The following is an 18,224-nucleotide window of genomic DNA, read 5'->3' on the forward strand; positions in this document are numbered from 1 at the left end:
TACTTTTTCCCTAAAAAAGTAACGAAAGTACAAGTAAAAGTACTAAATTTAAAAAGTAACGAAGTACAAGTAAAAGTACGTACTTTTTACTTGTACCGGCGGTACAAGTAACGAAAGTAAAAGTACTGCCATATATGGCTACCACAACCAACAGATTATTCTGATTTTCATGAATAATATATGTTACAATATGGATTCGTAACCTTTTCAATGAAAAGATGATGATTGCATTTGGAATATTAAAATGTGCAAGTTATAAATTATCAACAACTATAGATAAAGTTTTAAATTAATTTATCATTACAAAAGCAATTACTGACCATAGAAATATTTGGTTAATAATCCGGGGTTTGATCCCTAATCGCGGCTTCAATTCTGTAGCAGTTTGTCTGTGACAGAAGGACAGTTTGTCTGTGACAACAGTCTGTAACAGAAGGGTAACAGTTTGTCTGTGAAATACAGGCGGCCTGTGCGCAATGCTGACTACATGAAATGAGTATATTCGCCCAGCTTATTAAATTTTGCATATTATTTGAGTTGTACCAGGATATTCCCCTGTACTTTTGAATTGTATTTTATTGTTTATTATTATTATTATTTTTTAATATTATTATTTAATATTTTAATATTATTATTAATATTATTTTAGGCTGCTTTGAACATGGCAATGAAAATTTTGGCATCAACTCTAAAAGACAAAGGCATACTGGTTGTGATGATAAACCCTGGTTGGGTTAAAACAGACATGGGCAACAGAGATTTAGCAGAAATAACACCGGAAGAAAGCATCTCGGCAATGCTTAAGACTTTAGAGCAAATTAATAGAGACCATCATGGAGCGTTCATAGACCGATTTGGAAAAACCATTCCTTTTTGATTACCGATTAAAAAAGATCAGATTTTTTTTTTAAGAAAAATATTTGTGTGAAGATTTTTATCTATTTCTCGTTAAGTTTATAAATAAAACTGAAAAATTAAACAAAATTCATTGGATATGAATAGACCAAAGTACACAACTAATAGACATTATGTATTATTATAGACTTTATATATTATTAGATATGGGTCATTTTCAAAATAAATAGGCACACGGTGAAAAACATTCTGATAAAATTACCGTACTGAATGGTTTTGACATTTCTAGTAGAACAAAAAAAAAATAATAATAATAATTTTGGTTAATAAAACCAAAATATACTGTATTCAAACCCTTCATTTGATAGTTTTTCCATTCGTACGGTTTACCAGACATTCTGGTTTCAAAATTATAATTCTCATTACCACACATTTCGTTAAAAATACATAACTGAAAAGTAAATTTAACGGAATAAAGGGTTTTCTAAGGCAGTGGTCCTCATTCCCTGGGCCGCAGACCGTTACCGGTCAGGGGATCAAATGTTACCCAGCCGCCCCTTGGAAAATTTAATTATTTCCATTCTATTTACTATGGTGTATTTCTTCAAATTTGTGCGACTTTTTTACGGGCGAGAGGTAGGATAAAACTTAATCTGAGACTTTATCTAACACTAAGACTCATCTCCTGAAGCCGAACCCATACCGCGCATGTAACTCCATTCTGTTTTGAAGGCATGTTTAAAAGAAATTAAATTAAAATTATGAAATCAGCACCATCTAAAATGTAAACAATCAACGTCCACTTTCCCTTTAGCGGGTCGTTGTAAAATTATTAAAACGTTGACTGGTCCGCGGCGATTAGAAGGTTGGGGAACACTGCTCTAAAGCATCAAGATAAAATTACCAAATTTGACATTTTCCAAATTTTGTCACAGATTATAAAACAACTAGGAGGCTTCGCCCCCTGCTCGCTGGCGCTCGCCAACCCCCGATACTGCTTTCGCAGTTCATTTCGGATTGCTTCGCAATCCGATGCTCGCTTTGCTCGCTCATTGAATACGTTCTTAACGTCTAGTTTTTGTATACTTTTTTGAACACTGAGGTTCCGAAAGCTTTTCACTGTAGAAAATTCTAAACCTGTGCATTTCAATATTAATTTGAAATTGCAAACAGTTCACATATTTTTCTTAATCACACTATTCTAAATTTCAGTTGTTGAGAAAAGTAACTGTTGTAAGTTTTGTTTTAAAGTCTTTCCCACCAGAGGGCTAAAACCATGTGTTGTAAAACAATATGAAATAGTACTGAACGCTGAATGTAAAGCATCGACTTCGATGAAGATAATTTTGTGAGAATTTTTTTGATAATTCGGTGAGAATTCACCCGATTAGACATATGATGCTCACTACGTGCTCTTGCACGCCGAAGCCTATCAATTAAAACGTATTAGCGTTTTATATAATATAGATTAGCCATATGATGCTCACTGCGTGCTCTTCGTGCGCGCCGAATCCAATCAATTAAAAATGAAAACTGCTGCCAGCGCGAAAAAAAAAATATCATCGGTTTTACTGATACATACGTACGTATTAGCGTTTTATATAATATAGATACTTTATTCTTAATTTTACCAAAATCATTGCAAAAGAGCTTCGGTTAAAATTACTGAGCTTTTTGGTGTTTCCATAGAGCCAGAAACGCGATAAATTTTACCATATTCTAGTATTTTTGACCTTAAATTTTTCTCAGTGAGTTTAGAAAATATTTTATTGAAAAAATCAAAATATTCAAATTACTAAGTATAAAGATATCAGTTGCAATTGGAATGTTTTTTGTTCATAAAACTTAAAACAGCAGTGCACTTTTTGATTTTGAACATAAAAAGATAAAACACTACTTAAATCTGCATTATGTCTCCCTTTGTTATCAATGTTCATAAGTGTTAAAAATAAGTTACCTGAAACAGTGAGCAATTTACTTTCTAGTCAAATTTACACTGAAAATCACTAAAATTGCTTCTTGTTAAATTAATGTAGGAAAATGAAAGCTTAACAAATTGTAGAAAATAGTAACAAAGGAGAAGGTTGACAGTTCTTGCATTACAAATTACTAAATTTTAGTCATGCAAATATTGATATCAACTATATTTATTTCAATAACTTTAATATTTTTAATAAATTTAATAATTAATTATATACCAAATAAAGAGTCTAGTCAATAAAGTTACCATGAATATGGTGACACCGAGAAAGAGTAACAGAGAGAAAAAGAGAAATTGCTAGTAAATTTACCTGGACAGGTTCAATAGAAAAGACGAAATGTTTAAATGAAACTGAAAAACGCAAATTGATCTTGCAATAAAAAAAATCAAAAGAACACTAAAATAATAAATTTAAAGCAGACATACTAGTAACAGAAAGAATAAAACATATCCAGAATCTAGAAAGTGAATAAAAAGTCCTTACCATGTCAAAGCTATATTTTCTCAGAATACAGCAAATATAATGACAATTTTTGAAATAGCTACCTTAGCTACAGATCAACCAGGGAGCCGTGGGAAACATTTTTTCTAACTAAACAGAATAATTTAATACAATAATTATGGTAACAGAGTGTGCGTAAAAGAATGGAAAAAAACTGGGTCAATATTAAAATTTTGATTTTTACTAGTAATTAGAACTGCACACTTCACTAGAACTTTGAATTTTATTAGTAGTTCTAAAACTGTATATGTCACATACAATATGAGACAATCAGATTCTTTTACTGTTTGTTCAAAAGAAATAATCAAATATTCAACTTAACAAAATGACTTTTAAGAGAAAAAATTATCAGAATTACATATTCTATCAACTACCATTATTTACAAGAATTTAAAAACTGTTTCCATCGCTGTTGAGTTGTTTTCTTTTTACAAGTATCACGAAAATAATTCTTACAATCATGACGTCATTTAAAGCTGATACGACAGTATATTTCATCAGCTGTGCTATACTAAATATAGCCCTATTTTCACAACTAGATAAATAAAAATTATTATCAATTAGTAGTTGGTTTTATTGCGGTAAAATAAAAGCCAACGAACTTTTTGACGTAGCAATTTAGCTGTATCTGACGTATTAAAAAGGTATTACATAGGTATTATGTTTAAAATATCTTTAATGTATCAAATGCACCGAAACGACATTACTTTCCGGTCCCACTAATATAAGAACGTTTTTATCTCATATTGAGATTCAATACATATAAATTGAGTAGAAAAAACTGAGAGAGAGAGAGAGCTTTAATATCTGTGATCTAATGATCGGAATTTTATGTTCTAGGAATCAATCTTATCTTCAACATACCTATTAATTAGTTCAGAAGATATTTTAAGTTACGAAATCGGACACAAAACTTACTCCTGCGAAGAAATCTATATTTTTTTAATGGATTTGAATCTTTAACCCACAGTACGTGAAAGGGTAAATATAATCCCAATTAGAAACAAGTGGTTCCAATAGTATCTGGATAATATGGAATAAGTAATATCTGTGAATGCCGGAAAATATCTGAAGAAAATGGTACTAATATTTAAAACAGGAAAAAGATCGAAAGTTTTATTCCCTCAATGTTAATTTCCGCATAATTCGCCATTTGAAAAAGAAATATAGTATTTTTAAATTATCATTTAAAATTAAGTATATTAAATCGAAGTGAAAATGTGAAATCTTATTATTTAAAAAAAATTTCAATCATTAATAAATTAAACAGTAAAGAATGATAAATAAATATGAAAAAAATATTTTTCAAATAGGATCTGTGGATAAACGATTGAAGAAATTGCGTGCAAGACCCTTTTTGAACGTCAATTTCAAAAGGAGAAGTGAAATTAGCATAACAAAACGTTCAACGACACTCCCCATATTATTGAGATCATATTTTCCAAATTGTGGCTATAACCTCACCTCAATATTAAAGATTAAAAATTCAAATTTTGTCGAATCAAAGATATATTTATTCAGAGAAAATTAAAGTTTGTTTCTGCGTCTGATGTATAAAATATCGTCTTTTATACCTTAAAATATCGTTTGCACTAATTAATTAGCATAATAGTTTTGTCCTAGTACGCGAAAGTCCAATCCTTAAATCAAAATGTATTCAAGGAGTTCCGTTTCCCCCCCCCCCCGCACTGTACAGAAAATAATATCAACTGTGAAACCAATACCTATTAATAAAAGCAAATTTTTATCGAAATATTTTAAGGATATTAATGCGTTAATTACACATAAAAACGTGAAAAAAATATGGATTAAATTGAGTAAAAGATCGAACTACTTTTGTGAATTAGAACTGTTAATAATTAATAAAATATAATGAGCCAAAATTTTATTTTTCACAATGCATACTTTAAATATGCTAATTAATTAGTGTTACAAGTAGCGATGTCGGACATAATAGCGTACTTTCTTCGAATAAAAATATCTCTTATTTTGGTGGATTTGGATTTTTGACTAATAAAATATGGGAGGGAGGAGGTTGTCACTTGAAAAATACAGTTCCAACAGTTAATTCTGGAGAACGATCGAAAGGTTGGCCCCTAATAATAACTATTTTTATTCTGTACATTTTTAGTTTAGAACCGAGACTTTGAATAGTTTCTTAAGGAAAAGAAAAATTAAAAATTGCGACGTCTTTTACTTTTTTAACTATTAGGAATTATGTTAGAGGTTTTGTTCATGTTTTTTGGTTAAGCCTTTAAAATTTGCATTACTTGAGAGAAGCAAAAATCTTTCGATTTAAACGTTTTTTCTTTATCATTCTTAAAGAAAAATTATTTTCTAAAAATTATCTTTTTTTTTCATCAAATTTTCTTGGTGTAAATGATTTTAATAAATGATCCTAAGAGTATTTTTAACTTGCAGAACTAGATAAGACTAAAAACACAACGTTAGTTCCAAAGATATGACGTGCAGTATAGAATAAATCTCAAATAAAAATAAAAAATACTTAGCTTATAATAAACCTTGTTGTTCACATATACTGCGACAGTACCGCCCCTGGTTTCAAACCCGCGCCCTTGGAATTAGCAGTCTATTGCTTCATGCCATACCACTGCTAATTAACGGGATTCAAGCTTTTAAGTTATTTCCGCGAATATGCATAAAGTGTACATGCACAATAGGTCACAATTATGTGACCCCTAATTCGTCTGGGATTTTGTGGCTCCGTGTGGTAATGTAATACGTTATAACAATTACAACAATTAAAGGTTAATATTATGAGAAGATATGGGTAATGATGAGCCATATCATCTGATAAACCTTGTACGTATGTTTAGAACATGAGCATATACTGACGCAGCAATGAGACCCAATCTTACGCTTTCCTTAACGTATTTAAAGCGTATTCTTCAAAACACAAAAATTGCATTTTAGTACGTGATAATCCAATAATTAGAATAAAAGTTATTTAAGATGATGCCATTTTGTTCTTTGACTATTTCACAATAAACGCAGCGTATTTTCCTTCTATTTTTTCCTGATTCGTTTATCAGTTAGATGAGATCAATAAATTGTACAAAAAAAAAAAAAAATGATAAAAGTTTAAAGTTTATTTTAAGTAAGTAGAAAACAAAAATTCTTTTCATTTGCCGGCAAAATAAAAAAATAAATAAAAAGTAGCTATATTATAAACAAGAAAATAAAAAAAGGAGTCAAAACTTTTATATCCAATAACGCGACCTTCGCTTTGGGCAGCACTTCCGTATTTCCAAGGACGAAACTGCTCGCGAACGTGCTAGTCATTCTACGTTCTTCAGTTGCTGTTGAATTCAACAACATTGCGGTATGAAATACAAGAATATTTTTATTACCGCCGCAAATAAAGGAATTGGCTGTGAATTCGTACGGCAATTCATATCCAACGATGACCCACCGAGCATTATTTTCGCCACTTATCGTAACGCTAGCACACTGCAGGTAATTTGTTTCTCATTTTCATTATTTTTGTTAGTATAGATAAATTTGCCCGGCAGAATAATAAAAAAGGGGGTGCAACCCTCTAACATACTACCCCCCCCCTATTTTTTATTTAAGTATTCTGTTATTACATTTTGTTTTGTATTATATAAACTTTCATCTGTCAATTTTTTCAAGATACATTTCTTCATTGTTAACAAGATATTTTAAAAAAAGTACGAATTTCTTGTACTTGCAAATTTTGCCACGCGAGAAACTGTATTGATGGCGCTGGCATAACTACTGACTTTGAAACATAAATAACTACAAACAATAGTTTCGTATACTAACGTGTTTGTGCACGCTTAACATTGGTATTTATTGTGTTGATGAAGTTTCACAGTTGTGAGAAGTCAGTTTGTGTTATACACCTTTGTTAAACTAAATAACTAATAGAAAATATAATATTACTTATGTTTTATTTAATGAAATTTAAAAATATAGCTTAGATATCTGCCAAGTATGTGCATGCTCAGTTTGCATAAGAAAAGAATCAAAGTTGACTCATTGAAAAAGTTATTAACATATTTGGACAGCAAACAAGAAGATTATTATTCTTGTTTGATTAAATAATTTTTCAATTGTTATGTATCAATAATTACTTAATTATTTGCTTTTCAATAAAAATATGTTTAATAAAAAATTTTTATAACAAAATTGTTTTTCTGTATCTCTTTAATTGTTTAAAAAAAAAGCCAGGGGGGTGCAAGTGCACCCCCTTGCACTCCGCTGCCGGCGCCCTTGTTCGCCATGCTTTATTTTTGGCAATTAGAACTACCAGCCACACCTGTCTAATTTTATTTATCTGTATGATTATGCATTATTATTATTTAATAGTTCAACTCATGAGCTTAGCTCTTAAAACTAACAATTTTAACTCCAAATTAGTAGGATATTGAACTTAAAGAAAATATAATAATAAACTAAGTTTGTTTTTATTAAAAACAAATCTAGTATTTATTTATTTTTTCATCTGGTAGAGTTAATTTAATTTTAAACAAACTGTATCTTTTAATATTATGCAATTATTTCAATCAGGATCTTAAAATTCTGCAAGAGAAATCCGAAAAAACAAATTTAGTCTTAATTAAAATGGGTAAGTATTATTTATTTTTATTATTAGTATTTTAAATATAAGTTTTAAATTTTTTTCTCTCTGCTTGATAAGAAAAATATTTTTATATTGTTTCAGAATTAAAATGCTAATTTTCTCTGAGATTTTGAACATTAATTACTTAATGTGTTTTACTATTAAGTACTCCGTTAATTATTTTCAGTAAATTTAGGTTAAATATGTCGTTATTTATTTTAAAGAAGTTATTACGCTAGTTAAATCACGATATGCATCAAAGGCTTCAACTGCATACCACTTTTCGAACTGTTTGAGAAAAAAATTATTTTCATGGGCTAGAGCAGCGGTTCCCAAAAGATGTTAGCGGAACCTTAGGGTTCTGTGGATAGGACACTACGGTTCCGCGAATAAAGATTTTTTTATAATTTCTTTTTTTTACCAATAGCGACTTTTGAAACTTTAAACTGTGTTTGTATACAGTCAGTAATCTATTTTTTATTTAATATTTCGACTAATTTTATGATAGTATTTTTAAGAAAAATGCCAATAAAAAGAAGTAGCAAAATTTAAAAATATATTACATTTTCAACAACAATATATTTAATAAAGCAAAACAAGGATATTTATTTATAAATAACTGCATGAGTAATTCTCATTGCACTTAACAATTCAAAATAAAATACACCAATTCAGGAATAAAGAATTTATTTTTTTCTTCACAGATAACCATTCTAATAATTTAAAATTATTCTTTTTTAAATTCAATAATTTTAATACCATAATGTAAGCAATGTTTGCCTATATTCTCATCATTATCCCTATTTCTTTTTTACTTAGCTCTAATCATAAATTCTACAAAAAAAAAAAAAAAAAAAAAAAAAAAAAAAAAAAAAAAAAAAANAAAAAAAAAAAGCAAGCAAAACTTTCTCTATTTACTAAAAACAATTAGATTTTCACGCATTTGTTTTTAAAATATGATTTATATTACTTTTATCCCATTATATTAGGAATATAAAATATTTTAAAAATAGTATAATGTAACACACAAAATAGTAGAAAAAACAAGATATTTTAAGTCCTATATTAGACGTAACATATATTAGGACAAAACTGAACTTTAAAATTAAAAATCGTGGGTGTACAGTCAAAAGTAATAAGATTTTTTATATTTTATTCGTATTTTACCATCAATCTTGGTTTGCTTATTGATCTGGGCCTTATTTTCTCGAAAAGGTAACGGGTGTTTAATCGATTTAACTACTTGACTTCTTTTTTTAACAATTATTTACTAGGTCACCTTTGTAGATTCATTTACGATCTATTATTTGTACTATTATTTGAACTATTGCACAATTTTCTTTCTTTCTTTCTTTTTTTGCTTTTAAAAGTTATCTAAATTTAAGGTTTGATTTGTTAGAAAGTTAATGTTACCGTCTTCAGAAGAAAAACGTCAGTTTAATTTCTTGCTTATTATAAAAATCTAAAAACTCAATGTTATAAACTTTTTAAGATCAACTTATGGTTTACATACATTTGCCTCAATTATGTACATTGTTATCGTAGATAATTAGCATTTTTCATTTGTGTATCTTATTGAATTAATTTAGATGTCAATGATCCGGAAGAAATTGAAATTGCCAGACAGATTGTCGATGCGAACGTTGGAGAAGAAGGCCTACACTTGCTCATCAATAATGCTGGAATTAATGAACACCTTCACATTGATCAAGTCACAATTGAAAATATAGAAAAACATATTAAGACAAACGCTATTGCACCACTGATGATTGCAGCGGTAAATGAACATTGAAAATTTTTACAAGTTTTTGTAACTCTGAAACAGCATGTCAGAAAAAAATATCATAATTTTATCAAATCATGATATTTTCAAACTAAGTTAACAGCCGCGATGGCTCAGGGGATAGAGCGTTCGCCTTCCAATGAGGTGAACCGGGTTACAATCCCAGCTATGGCTGGTGCATGCAAATCCTCATCCGGCCTGCACCAACCACAGTACTGACGTGAAATATCCTAAGTGGTAGACGGATCATGGGTTAGAGTCCCTTTGCATTCAGTCTTACCGTGGAAGGTTCTCGTGGTCTTCCTCTCCATGCAACGCAAATACTGGTTAGCTCTATCTAAAAAGTCCTCCACGAAGGCAAATTTGTTCCAATGCTTGATCCAAAAGTTCCCTTGTCTTCTGGATTGGGTTTATAACTACAAGGCTGCGGAGTTTGAAATTAATAGTCGTAAACCCGAATATATATAGATATAAAACTAAGTGCTTAAACAGAACAAACTTTACGAGCGAAATCTGTTAAATTGATGTGTTGTAAAATTTAAAAAGACTTATATTTTTAAATTTTGATTTCTTAAGAACTATTAAATGAATTTCGTTTATGATTTGTTATTTAAAATTACAGACTTTAAACTTTAAAATTATATAAGAATTTGTATTCCTTATAATTCAAAACTTTTTTTTGACCGTTATTACACTGTTAAAAATTCCGGATCAAATTGCGGTAAGAAGTACCGGCACTCAGGCTTCCAGTACTTTCTACCGATAAATCCACTTTTACTGTAATATTTTACGGGATAAAAAGTCTGATATATCGTAATTTTTACAGTAATATTTACTGAAAAAATCACTTTATCACTCTAATTAAATAAATATTACTGAAATTAAGGTATCAAGTTTTACAGTAAACATGGATTTTATGGTAAAATGGTTCTTACAGATACTGTACTAGGAGCGCCGTACTTTCTACCGTAAGTTGATCTGGAATTTCTACAATGCAAATAAAATAATAAAAAATTATCTTTGTATAAACAAGCTTTCAAGCGTGCTCAAAATTTTTTTGATTCACTTCATAAACTCCCGAAACATTTAGCTATACATCAATAAAATTTTAAATCTATGCAAAACTATTAGGAATGCTCGTATTAATAAACATTAGAAATTATTACTATTAATAAACATTAGAACAAAAAGAAACATTAGCATTAAGCAACCTAAAGTTTTGACTATTTTTCTGACTGAAATAATTAGGTCAAATTTTCCAAATTTGCCTAATTACTCTCCATATTTTGTTCCACAAGTATAAAAAAAAAATTTTTTTGAGAGAGAAAGTAAGGTGTCTGATTCCTAAATTTAATAAAAATATTTATCATTAACTAATTAATAAAATGTTCTCATTTTTTGAAATTATTTTTTATTGTTTCCTGGTTTGCAAAAATCCAATCATTAGAAGACAAGATTTATTGTGGGTGATAAAAAAAAAAAAAAAATATTCGGTTTATTGACAAATAATTGTTGCAATTTTTCTTAGTTTCCAGTAGCGCCATCTATGGGCAAGAATTCAACTCCCACCACTAATCTGTTTTATCAAATAAATAAAATAAAACAACCTTGCAAGAGTAAGGAGTTGGTCAAGGAAGTTAAGGCTTTAATTTTCCAAAAGCATGATGGTGCATTGCGACTGCTTTTAATTCTCAGACGAGCTCGAACCCATCCATCTGAAGATGGCTGGGATTCTAGACATCACCGATAATAGAACCTCAGCCGCAACCAGGGGTCTGTTTAGGTTTTTCTGAGAAGTACCTATTTTGTAAAACTTTTGACCCAATTTGTGAGAATTAGAAATTATATTAAAAAATCAACACAAAAATATGGATCGATCATTTCTTATGGGATACAAAATTAAAATTTTAAGAAAAAGTATTTTGTGAAACTTCCGTTTTACCTAAAGTTGAATTTGTGAAGGTACGTAAATTTAGCCTGGACATGACCCCTAAGATACACTACACTTAATTGATTTCATTCATAGTAAAAACATTTTCCTCGAAAGTTAATTTAAAATTTGTATTGATATCAATTATCAGCTGGAATTATTTGCAAACAAATAATGATTTGTGTGTCTTGTTTTGACATTTTCGCAGGTTTTACTCACTACGATGCGGCCATATTTGGTACTTATTTGCTATGATGTTATAAATTTTTACTTCTAAAACGTATAGTTATTCAAAAATCTTTCAAGATTTCCTTTCAGAAAAGTAGGATTTTTTAAAAAAAAAATTTCAGACTAATTCTGAACACATTTTCAAATGCATTGTGCTTTCTACCCGGATTTTAGCCAAACAAAGCCAAAAAAAAAAATCTTTTTTTTATACTTTTACTTTTAAATCAATTAAGAAAGACCGGCTAAAACAAAAACATCCATCTTTTATTTTGAAATAATATGTTTAAAAAACTGTATTAGTATAAAAGGTATATCAAAATTGGGAATTAATTACTACATTAATGTGATAGTATGATCGGAATAATATGGAGCCGCAATTTTGTACTTTCGAAACAGCTTGACTACAATCAGAAATCAATTCAGAATTAAAACATGATGAAATAAGTTTAAAAGAATTTCAAGCAAAATATGTAGCAGTAAATAAATTATTAAAATAAATAACATTTTAATCATTTATGGAATAAATGTACTTTAGAGGTAGTAAAATTAGTATCATAACATATTTTACTTGTGTTATTTTACTGAAAATTAGTCTTTAATAAAATTAATTTAACTACGTATATGTTAATTTTGAGCAATGAAACATAAAAAATTTAATGTTACCAGCTTTATAAAATAAAAGCTGTCTTTTAAACAAAAACTAGCCGGCCTGGCTTTTTTGCAACTCTTATATCATAACGTAGGATATTCTAGGGTGAAGCTTTTGCCCCGATTTCGAAGCTAACCTCAATATTGTCAAAATGTGTTTTAAAGGACACCTGATTTTTCTGAAGAGTTCTTTTTAGCAATCTAAACTATGTACAACTCAAACTAAGCAATGAGACATAATTTCGGGTTTAATTCAAATTATAACTTTATGAATATTAAGGCAACTTATTATTATTATTTTTTTAATATAACCATCGTTGAACAGCCGATCCAGTTTTATGGGTTTACGACTACTAATGTTCCACTACACAGTCTTGGAATTTTGAACCTTATCCAGAAGACAAGGGAACTCCTGGATCGAGTATTGGGAGAAATTTGCATTCGTGGAGGACTTTTTGATGGAGCTCACCAGCATTTGCGTTACATGGACAGGAAGACCACGAGAACCTCCCACGGTTAGCCTGACGGCAAGGGGACTCTCACCCATGATCCGTCAACCACTGAGGATATTTCACGTCAGCACTGTGGTCGGTGCAAGTCTTATGCGGAATTTGTATCGACTGGGATTCGAACCCGGTTCGTTACTCATTGGAAGGCCATCGCGGTTCGATATCATTTATTGAAATTTTTTTGATTTCTTCAAAAAAGACTAAAAAGCATCTGGAAATTCTGACTAAATAAAAGAGTCTAAATAAGTTAAATAGTGCATTTTTCAAAAAAATTTATGATTTACTTGTTACGAATATCTCAACAACATACACATATGTATGTATATATTTATCTATATAAAGTACTGACCTTTCGCTTTTTCCAAAAACAGCTTCAGTTGCTTTAAAGATAAGGAAAACCACACCTATCAACAGTATCTAGGCAACTGGCCAAGAAAGAGTTCAAATCATTTTAAGTGTGATTAAGTGAAAAAGGGTTTAACGTAACATATGTTTGCTAAAAATAACAATTAGAAAATTAAAAATTTATTTGAAGTTTATTTACAAATATGGTTCAATTACGTATGGAAAAAAAACGTTTTTAAAAATATATATATAGCCAAAAGAAACATTACAATCTTCTGCAAAAACAAGCTCTATATGCATGTAAATATTTTATTTTAAATGTTACTGTATAAACGAGAATTTTAACTATCTCTGCTAGTTTATCACACTGTGGCATAACTATTGCTATAAATATTAAATACCACTTCCCTAGTATATAACACATGTTAACTTGATACTATTTAGAGGTACCTTTTGATAGATGAAAGTTGACAAGGTCGATAAATATATTTCCTTATTGGTGACCCACGGACGCGATTTTAACTCTCCAACCTCGATGGATGGTGCACATTAAATAGCTGATTCGCTCACAAAATATCTTTAAAAAGTCCGGTGAAGTAATTGAATTCTCTCGACCAATAAAGGAAAAAAAAGAATTTTAATAAGTAAATAAATAGCTTAAATCAACCAGCGGTATTCGTTCATCGAATTCTATCCATAGATAAAATTCTGGAAGGGGAGTAATGTGGTGTAACTACCACTATAAATATTAAATACCAATTCACTAGTATATAAGACATGATAACATGATTAGATCAAAAGGTACCTTTTCATAGCTGAAAGTTGACAAGGTCGATAATTATAACCCCTTATTGGTGACCTACGGACGGGATTTGAACTCGCCAACATCGATGGATGATCCACATTAAGTAGTTGATTTGTTCTAAAAAATCCGATGAATTAATTTAATTCCCCCGACCAATAGGGGAAAAAATAGCGAGCTGAAAAATAATTAAAATGAATAAATAAATAGCTTAAATTAATTAGTTGGTATTCGTTCATCGAATTCTATTACAGATAAAATTCTGGAAGTGGATTAATGTAGCGTAACTACCACTATAAATATTAAATACCACTTAACTAGTATATAAGACATGTTAACTTTAGTCTATCAAGAGGTACCTTATGGTAGACGAAAGTTGAATATGTCGATAATTGTATCGCTTTAACACCTAAAACTCTTGTTTTAAAAATATTCTAAAAACGTATGAATTTCTAAGGTCTCTTATTTAGAGGAATAGGTATGTTTCAACAAAACAAATCTACACTTTTCAATAAGAAATCCCAGTCGTGTGGGAAAAAAACCCTCTGTGGATATCTTCCTACAATCTTTCAACACTGAAGTTTGCAAACAACTGTCTTTTCTTGCAAGCACACAATCCCCAAAGAAAGAGATATTTTCCCTGAAAATTCCCTCCGTGGTATTTGAGATCAGGGGGGATTGAAGAAGATGGCAGATCAAAATGATGGATGTTGCACAGGGCACAGGAATGGCATTGTGATTAGTGATAAGACTGTGGATATGAAAAAAAAATTAGAGCTATAAAGTTGATATCTTATGTAAAAAAGAATCTCATTTCAGAAAAATAANAGAGCAAGCTAGCTTCGTATGTAGAAAAATCGGTATTTCATTACTTCAATGCAGACTATTAGTTATTGTAATTATTTCATACGCCAATTAATTTTGCGGTACTTTCACGTATTACATAATGCATATTTATTGTCAAAATTGATTTCGAAAATTTTATATATCTGTAGTTTTTCAGAAAAAAAAAAAATTGGCATTTAAAAAAAAAAAAAATTTTTTTTCAAAAAATTTTCTTATATAAAAACAAGTGAACAATAATACATTTCATTTATATGAGAGTCGAAATATAAGAAAACATTTTTGAAAAAATCAAAGTCTTAAAAAAAGTGTATTTTCCAGAAATCAATGCTTAATATACAAGATGTTCCTTTTTAAACAGTATTTTGGCAATACTTAAAAAATACGTTTTGTTCCCTAGCTTATAATGAGACAAAAGTTATTATATAAATATTTTTAAGGTAGATCTTCGTTTATAAAATAAGTGTATTAAAGAAAATTTTTTTCGTGTAATGAATAAATATACAATCTTCAGAGTTTCAATAAAAAAATTAACAATTTTGGACATATAATAATAAATTTATTTAAAGAACGTGACTCTAAACATACTATACATAAATAAATAACAATTTCTGATTTTCAAAGAATATTTAAATTGCAACTATAATTTCAGCTATATTAATGAGTTATCATAAAGATATTCTTATATACGTCATATAATTCAAAATTTAAATATTTTGCAACTAATTCATTTTCCATCTGATTAAAGATAAATAGTAACGTAAATCTCTAAAATAACAAAAAAACACATTATATAATTTATAACAGATAGCGTACTTCATAAAATTTATGATGTAGAATACATTATTCTTCAAAGTTTTTGCAATAATGTGGTGTTCTTTTGTTTTGTGGGTTAAAAAAGTGGTTCATACAGAGGACAATTTTGCACCACGAACATTTAATTATTGCCAATTTCACGCAAGAGCTACAGTTAAAGTCAATGTTTTTAAAGCAAAAGTCAACAGGCGTTACAAATTTTGGTGCTTTTTCTGCAAGATAACCACTTTTGTACCACGCATATTTAAATAAGTTTATACATCTGGGAGAGGAAAACTGATTGTGAGTCAAAGATTGAAGCTTGAGAACGTTATTCCTTAAATGCAAATTAACGTCATAATCGTGTAGTATAACAATGTCTGAAAAATATTTGACAAAGTTTTTCCAAGGGCGAAAACCTACAACTAATGGTTGTATTTTCCCGGAATTTTTTAAAATTTTAACGTTTTTGTCACCCGTGTCAACTTCTTCGAATTGTTTTTCTGTTCGCCCTGACCGCGAATCTAAACACAAAACTGACTTTTTATTTGCTTCTGCCAGAAAAACATTTTCAAACCATTTCATTGAAAGATAGGAAGATAATTTTCCTGATGTTGAAGCCAATGCCGCTATATTTTCTGCTTGATAGAAATTTTTTTTCACGATAGGCCCAAATTTTCCATCTTTTTCTTGCAGAACGATAAACAAAGGAGATTGTAATTTACCACTAGCGGATATAGTAGGCTGAATTGTATAACTATGAGTCATAGAATTAAGAGATTGAGCTATAGATTGGATGGTTCGAACCCCTTTAAATGCGAGAGTTCGTCCTGCGTGAATTTGTAGATTAAATCCTGACTGATCATAGTTGTAAAGAGAATCTTCAGACCTTGAATCGATTTCAGATTTAACTTTCTGTACGAATTCATCAGATTGAATCAGTAAATCATATTTCGAGTCCAGTTGTTTTAGGGTGACAAACTTATTTATTTTACGGGAAACAGTTCGATGACTTTTCTTAAAATTATGCAACCAGTTTGAAGAAGCAGTGAACAGGTGAGGCGATAAATGCTCCTCATCTCTAGCTTTCAAAGCCCACTTTTTAATATTTACATCGTGAATCACTATTGAAGAATCCAAGGCACTTTTGAATTTATCCAAAACACTAGTAGAAATTTTTAGCAGCTTCTCGAATCTTGTTCCATTGTTTTCAATTTGTGCTTCCCAATTTGTCCTTCAATTTGTGATTGCATAAAATTAAATTGCATTTATAAAAATGTTTTCAAATTTGTTTGGCGGGAAATTTGAACTTAAAAAAATATTTCAGTTTTCAATTATTTTCTTTTTTTCTTTAAAGGTCAACCGTACTATATAAACAAAATTTGTAAGTATTTGTCGCTTTAATAGACACATTTTTTTTCACAATTTTTTTTATTGCACAACTGGTAAAAAAATGAAAAAAAAAATAAGTTTCAAAAAAATTTAAATTTTTTGCCAAAAAATTAACATATTATTAAAAAAAATTGCCCTGTGAATTGTTCAATATTTTGTCAAAACATTGCTATTTTTGAAATATTATTCATACAATTATCTTTATACCTGATATCCTAGCTAATGCCAACTTTTAAAGTTAAATATTTCAAAAATTAGCTAGGATATCAGATACTATAAAAATAATATTATAATGAAAACAATGTTTTGACAAAATATTGAACAGTTCACATGACGTAGGTATCAACGGATTTTCCACTTAAAGTGACATATCACTTCAAATTTTGTGTATACAGTACAGTTGATCTTTTACTAAAAAAATCGAATTGAAATATTAAACATTTTTTAAGTTCGAATTTCCCAAATTTGAAAACATTTTTATAAATGCAATTTAATTTTATGCAATCACATAAATTATTTCAGATTTTTTTGCAGGATCTAACAATATGAATTTTTTTTTTATTTTTATAAATCACATTTTTGGATGTTACATAAGCTATACTCACAAAAAATTCCATCAGTTTGGGAAAATGCATATTATATTTCGACTCTCATATAAATGAAATTTATTACTGTTTACTAGTTTTGACATTGGGAAATTTTTTGAAAAAAAAAATTTAAAAAATTTGATGTCAAATCTTTTCTTTTTAAATATGCCAATTTTTTTTCTCTTTTTTTTCTGAAAAACTACAGATATATAAAATTTTCGAAATCAATTTTGACAATAAATATGCATTATATAGTGCGTGAAAGTACCACAAAATTAATTGGAGTATGAGATAATTACAATAACTAATAGTCTGCATTGAAGTAATAAAATACCGTTTTTTCTATATATCGAATTATTTTTTATCTCTCACAGGACCTTCTATGGGCCGAAACGAATGTTGCCCCCTAAAATTATTC

At 29.2% G+C, this 18,224-nt stretch overlaps 3 protein-coding genes across 4 annotated transcripts in view; 2 read left to right on the forward strand and 1 right to left on the reverse strand.

Annotated features, from left to right (window-relative positions):
- Positions 1-984, forward strand: part of LOC122268247 (C-signal) — a 27,433-nt gene extending 26,449 nt beyond the window's left edge. For both annotated transcript variants that reach the window (XM_071186524.1, XM_043050930.2), the window contains exon 5: positions 650-984. In XM_071186524.1, the coding sequence (XP_071042625.1) occupies positions 650-877 (228 nt within the window). In that variant the 3' untranslated portion in view covers positions 878-984. The remainder of the gene's footprint in view (positions 1-649) is intronic.
- A 5,589-nt stretch (positions 985-6,573) lies between these two features.
- Positions 6,574-18,224, forward strand: part of LOC107447208 (C-signal) — an 18,118-nt gene continuing 6,467 nt past the window's right edge. The window contains exons 1-3 of the mRNA XM_016062069.4: positions 6,574-6,815; positions 7,893-7,950; positions 9,534-9,721. Coding sequence (XP_015917555.2) covers positions 6,684-6,815; positions 7,893-7,950; positions 9,534-9,721 — 378 coding nt within the window. The 5' untranslated portion in view covers positions 6,574-6,683. The remainder of the gene's footprint in view (positions 6,816-7,892; positions 7,951-9,533; positions 9,722-18,224) is intronic.
- The window catches only part of LOC139426702 (uncharacterized), a 3,459-nt gene continuing 968 nt past the window's right edge, over positions 15,734-18,224 (reverse strand). The window contains exon 2 of the mRNA XM_071186457.1: positions 15,734-17,061. Coding sequence (XP_071042558.1) covers positions 15,876-17,061 — 1,186 coding nt within the window. The 3' untranslated portion in view covers positions 15,734-15,875. The remainder of the gene's footprint in view (positions 17,062-18,224) is intronic.

The sequence above is a fragment of the Parasteatoda tepidariorum genome, chromosome 10, assembly GCF_043381705.1.
Source record: "Parasteatoda tepidariorum isolate YZ-2023 chromosome 10, CAS_Ptep_4.0, whole genome shotgun sequence".
NCBI lineage: Eukaryota > Metazoa > Arthropoda > Arachnida > Araneae > Theridiidae > Parasteatoda > Parasteatoda tepidariorum.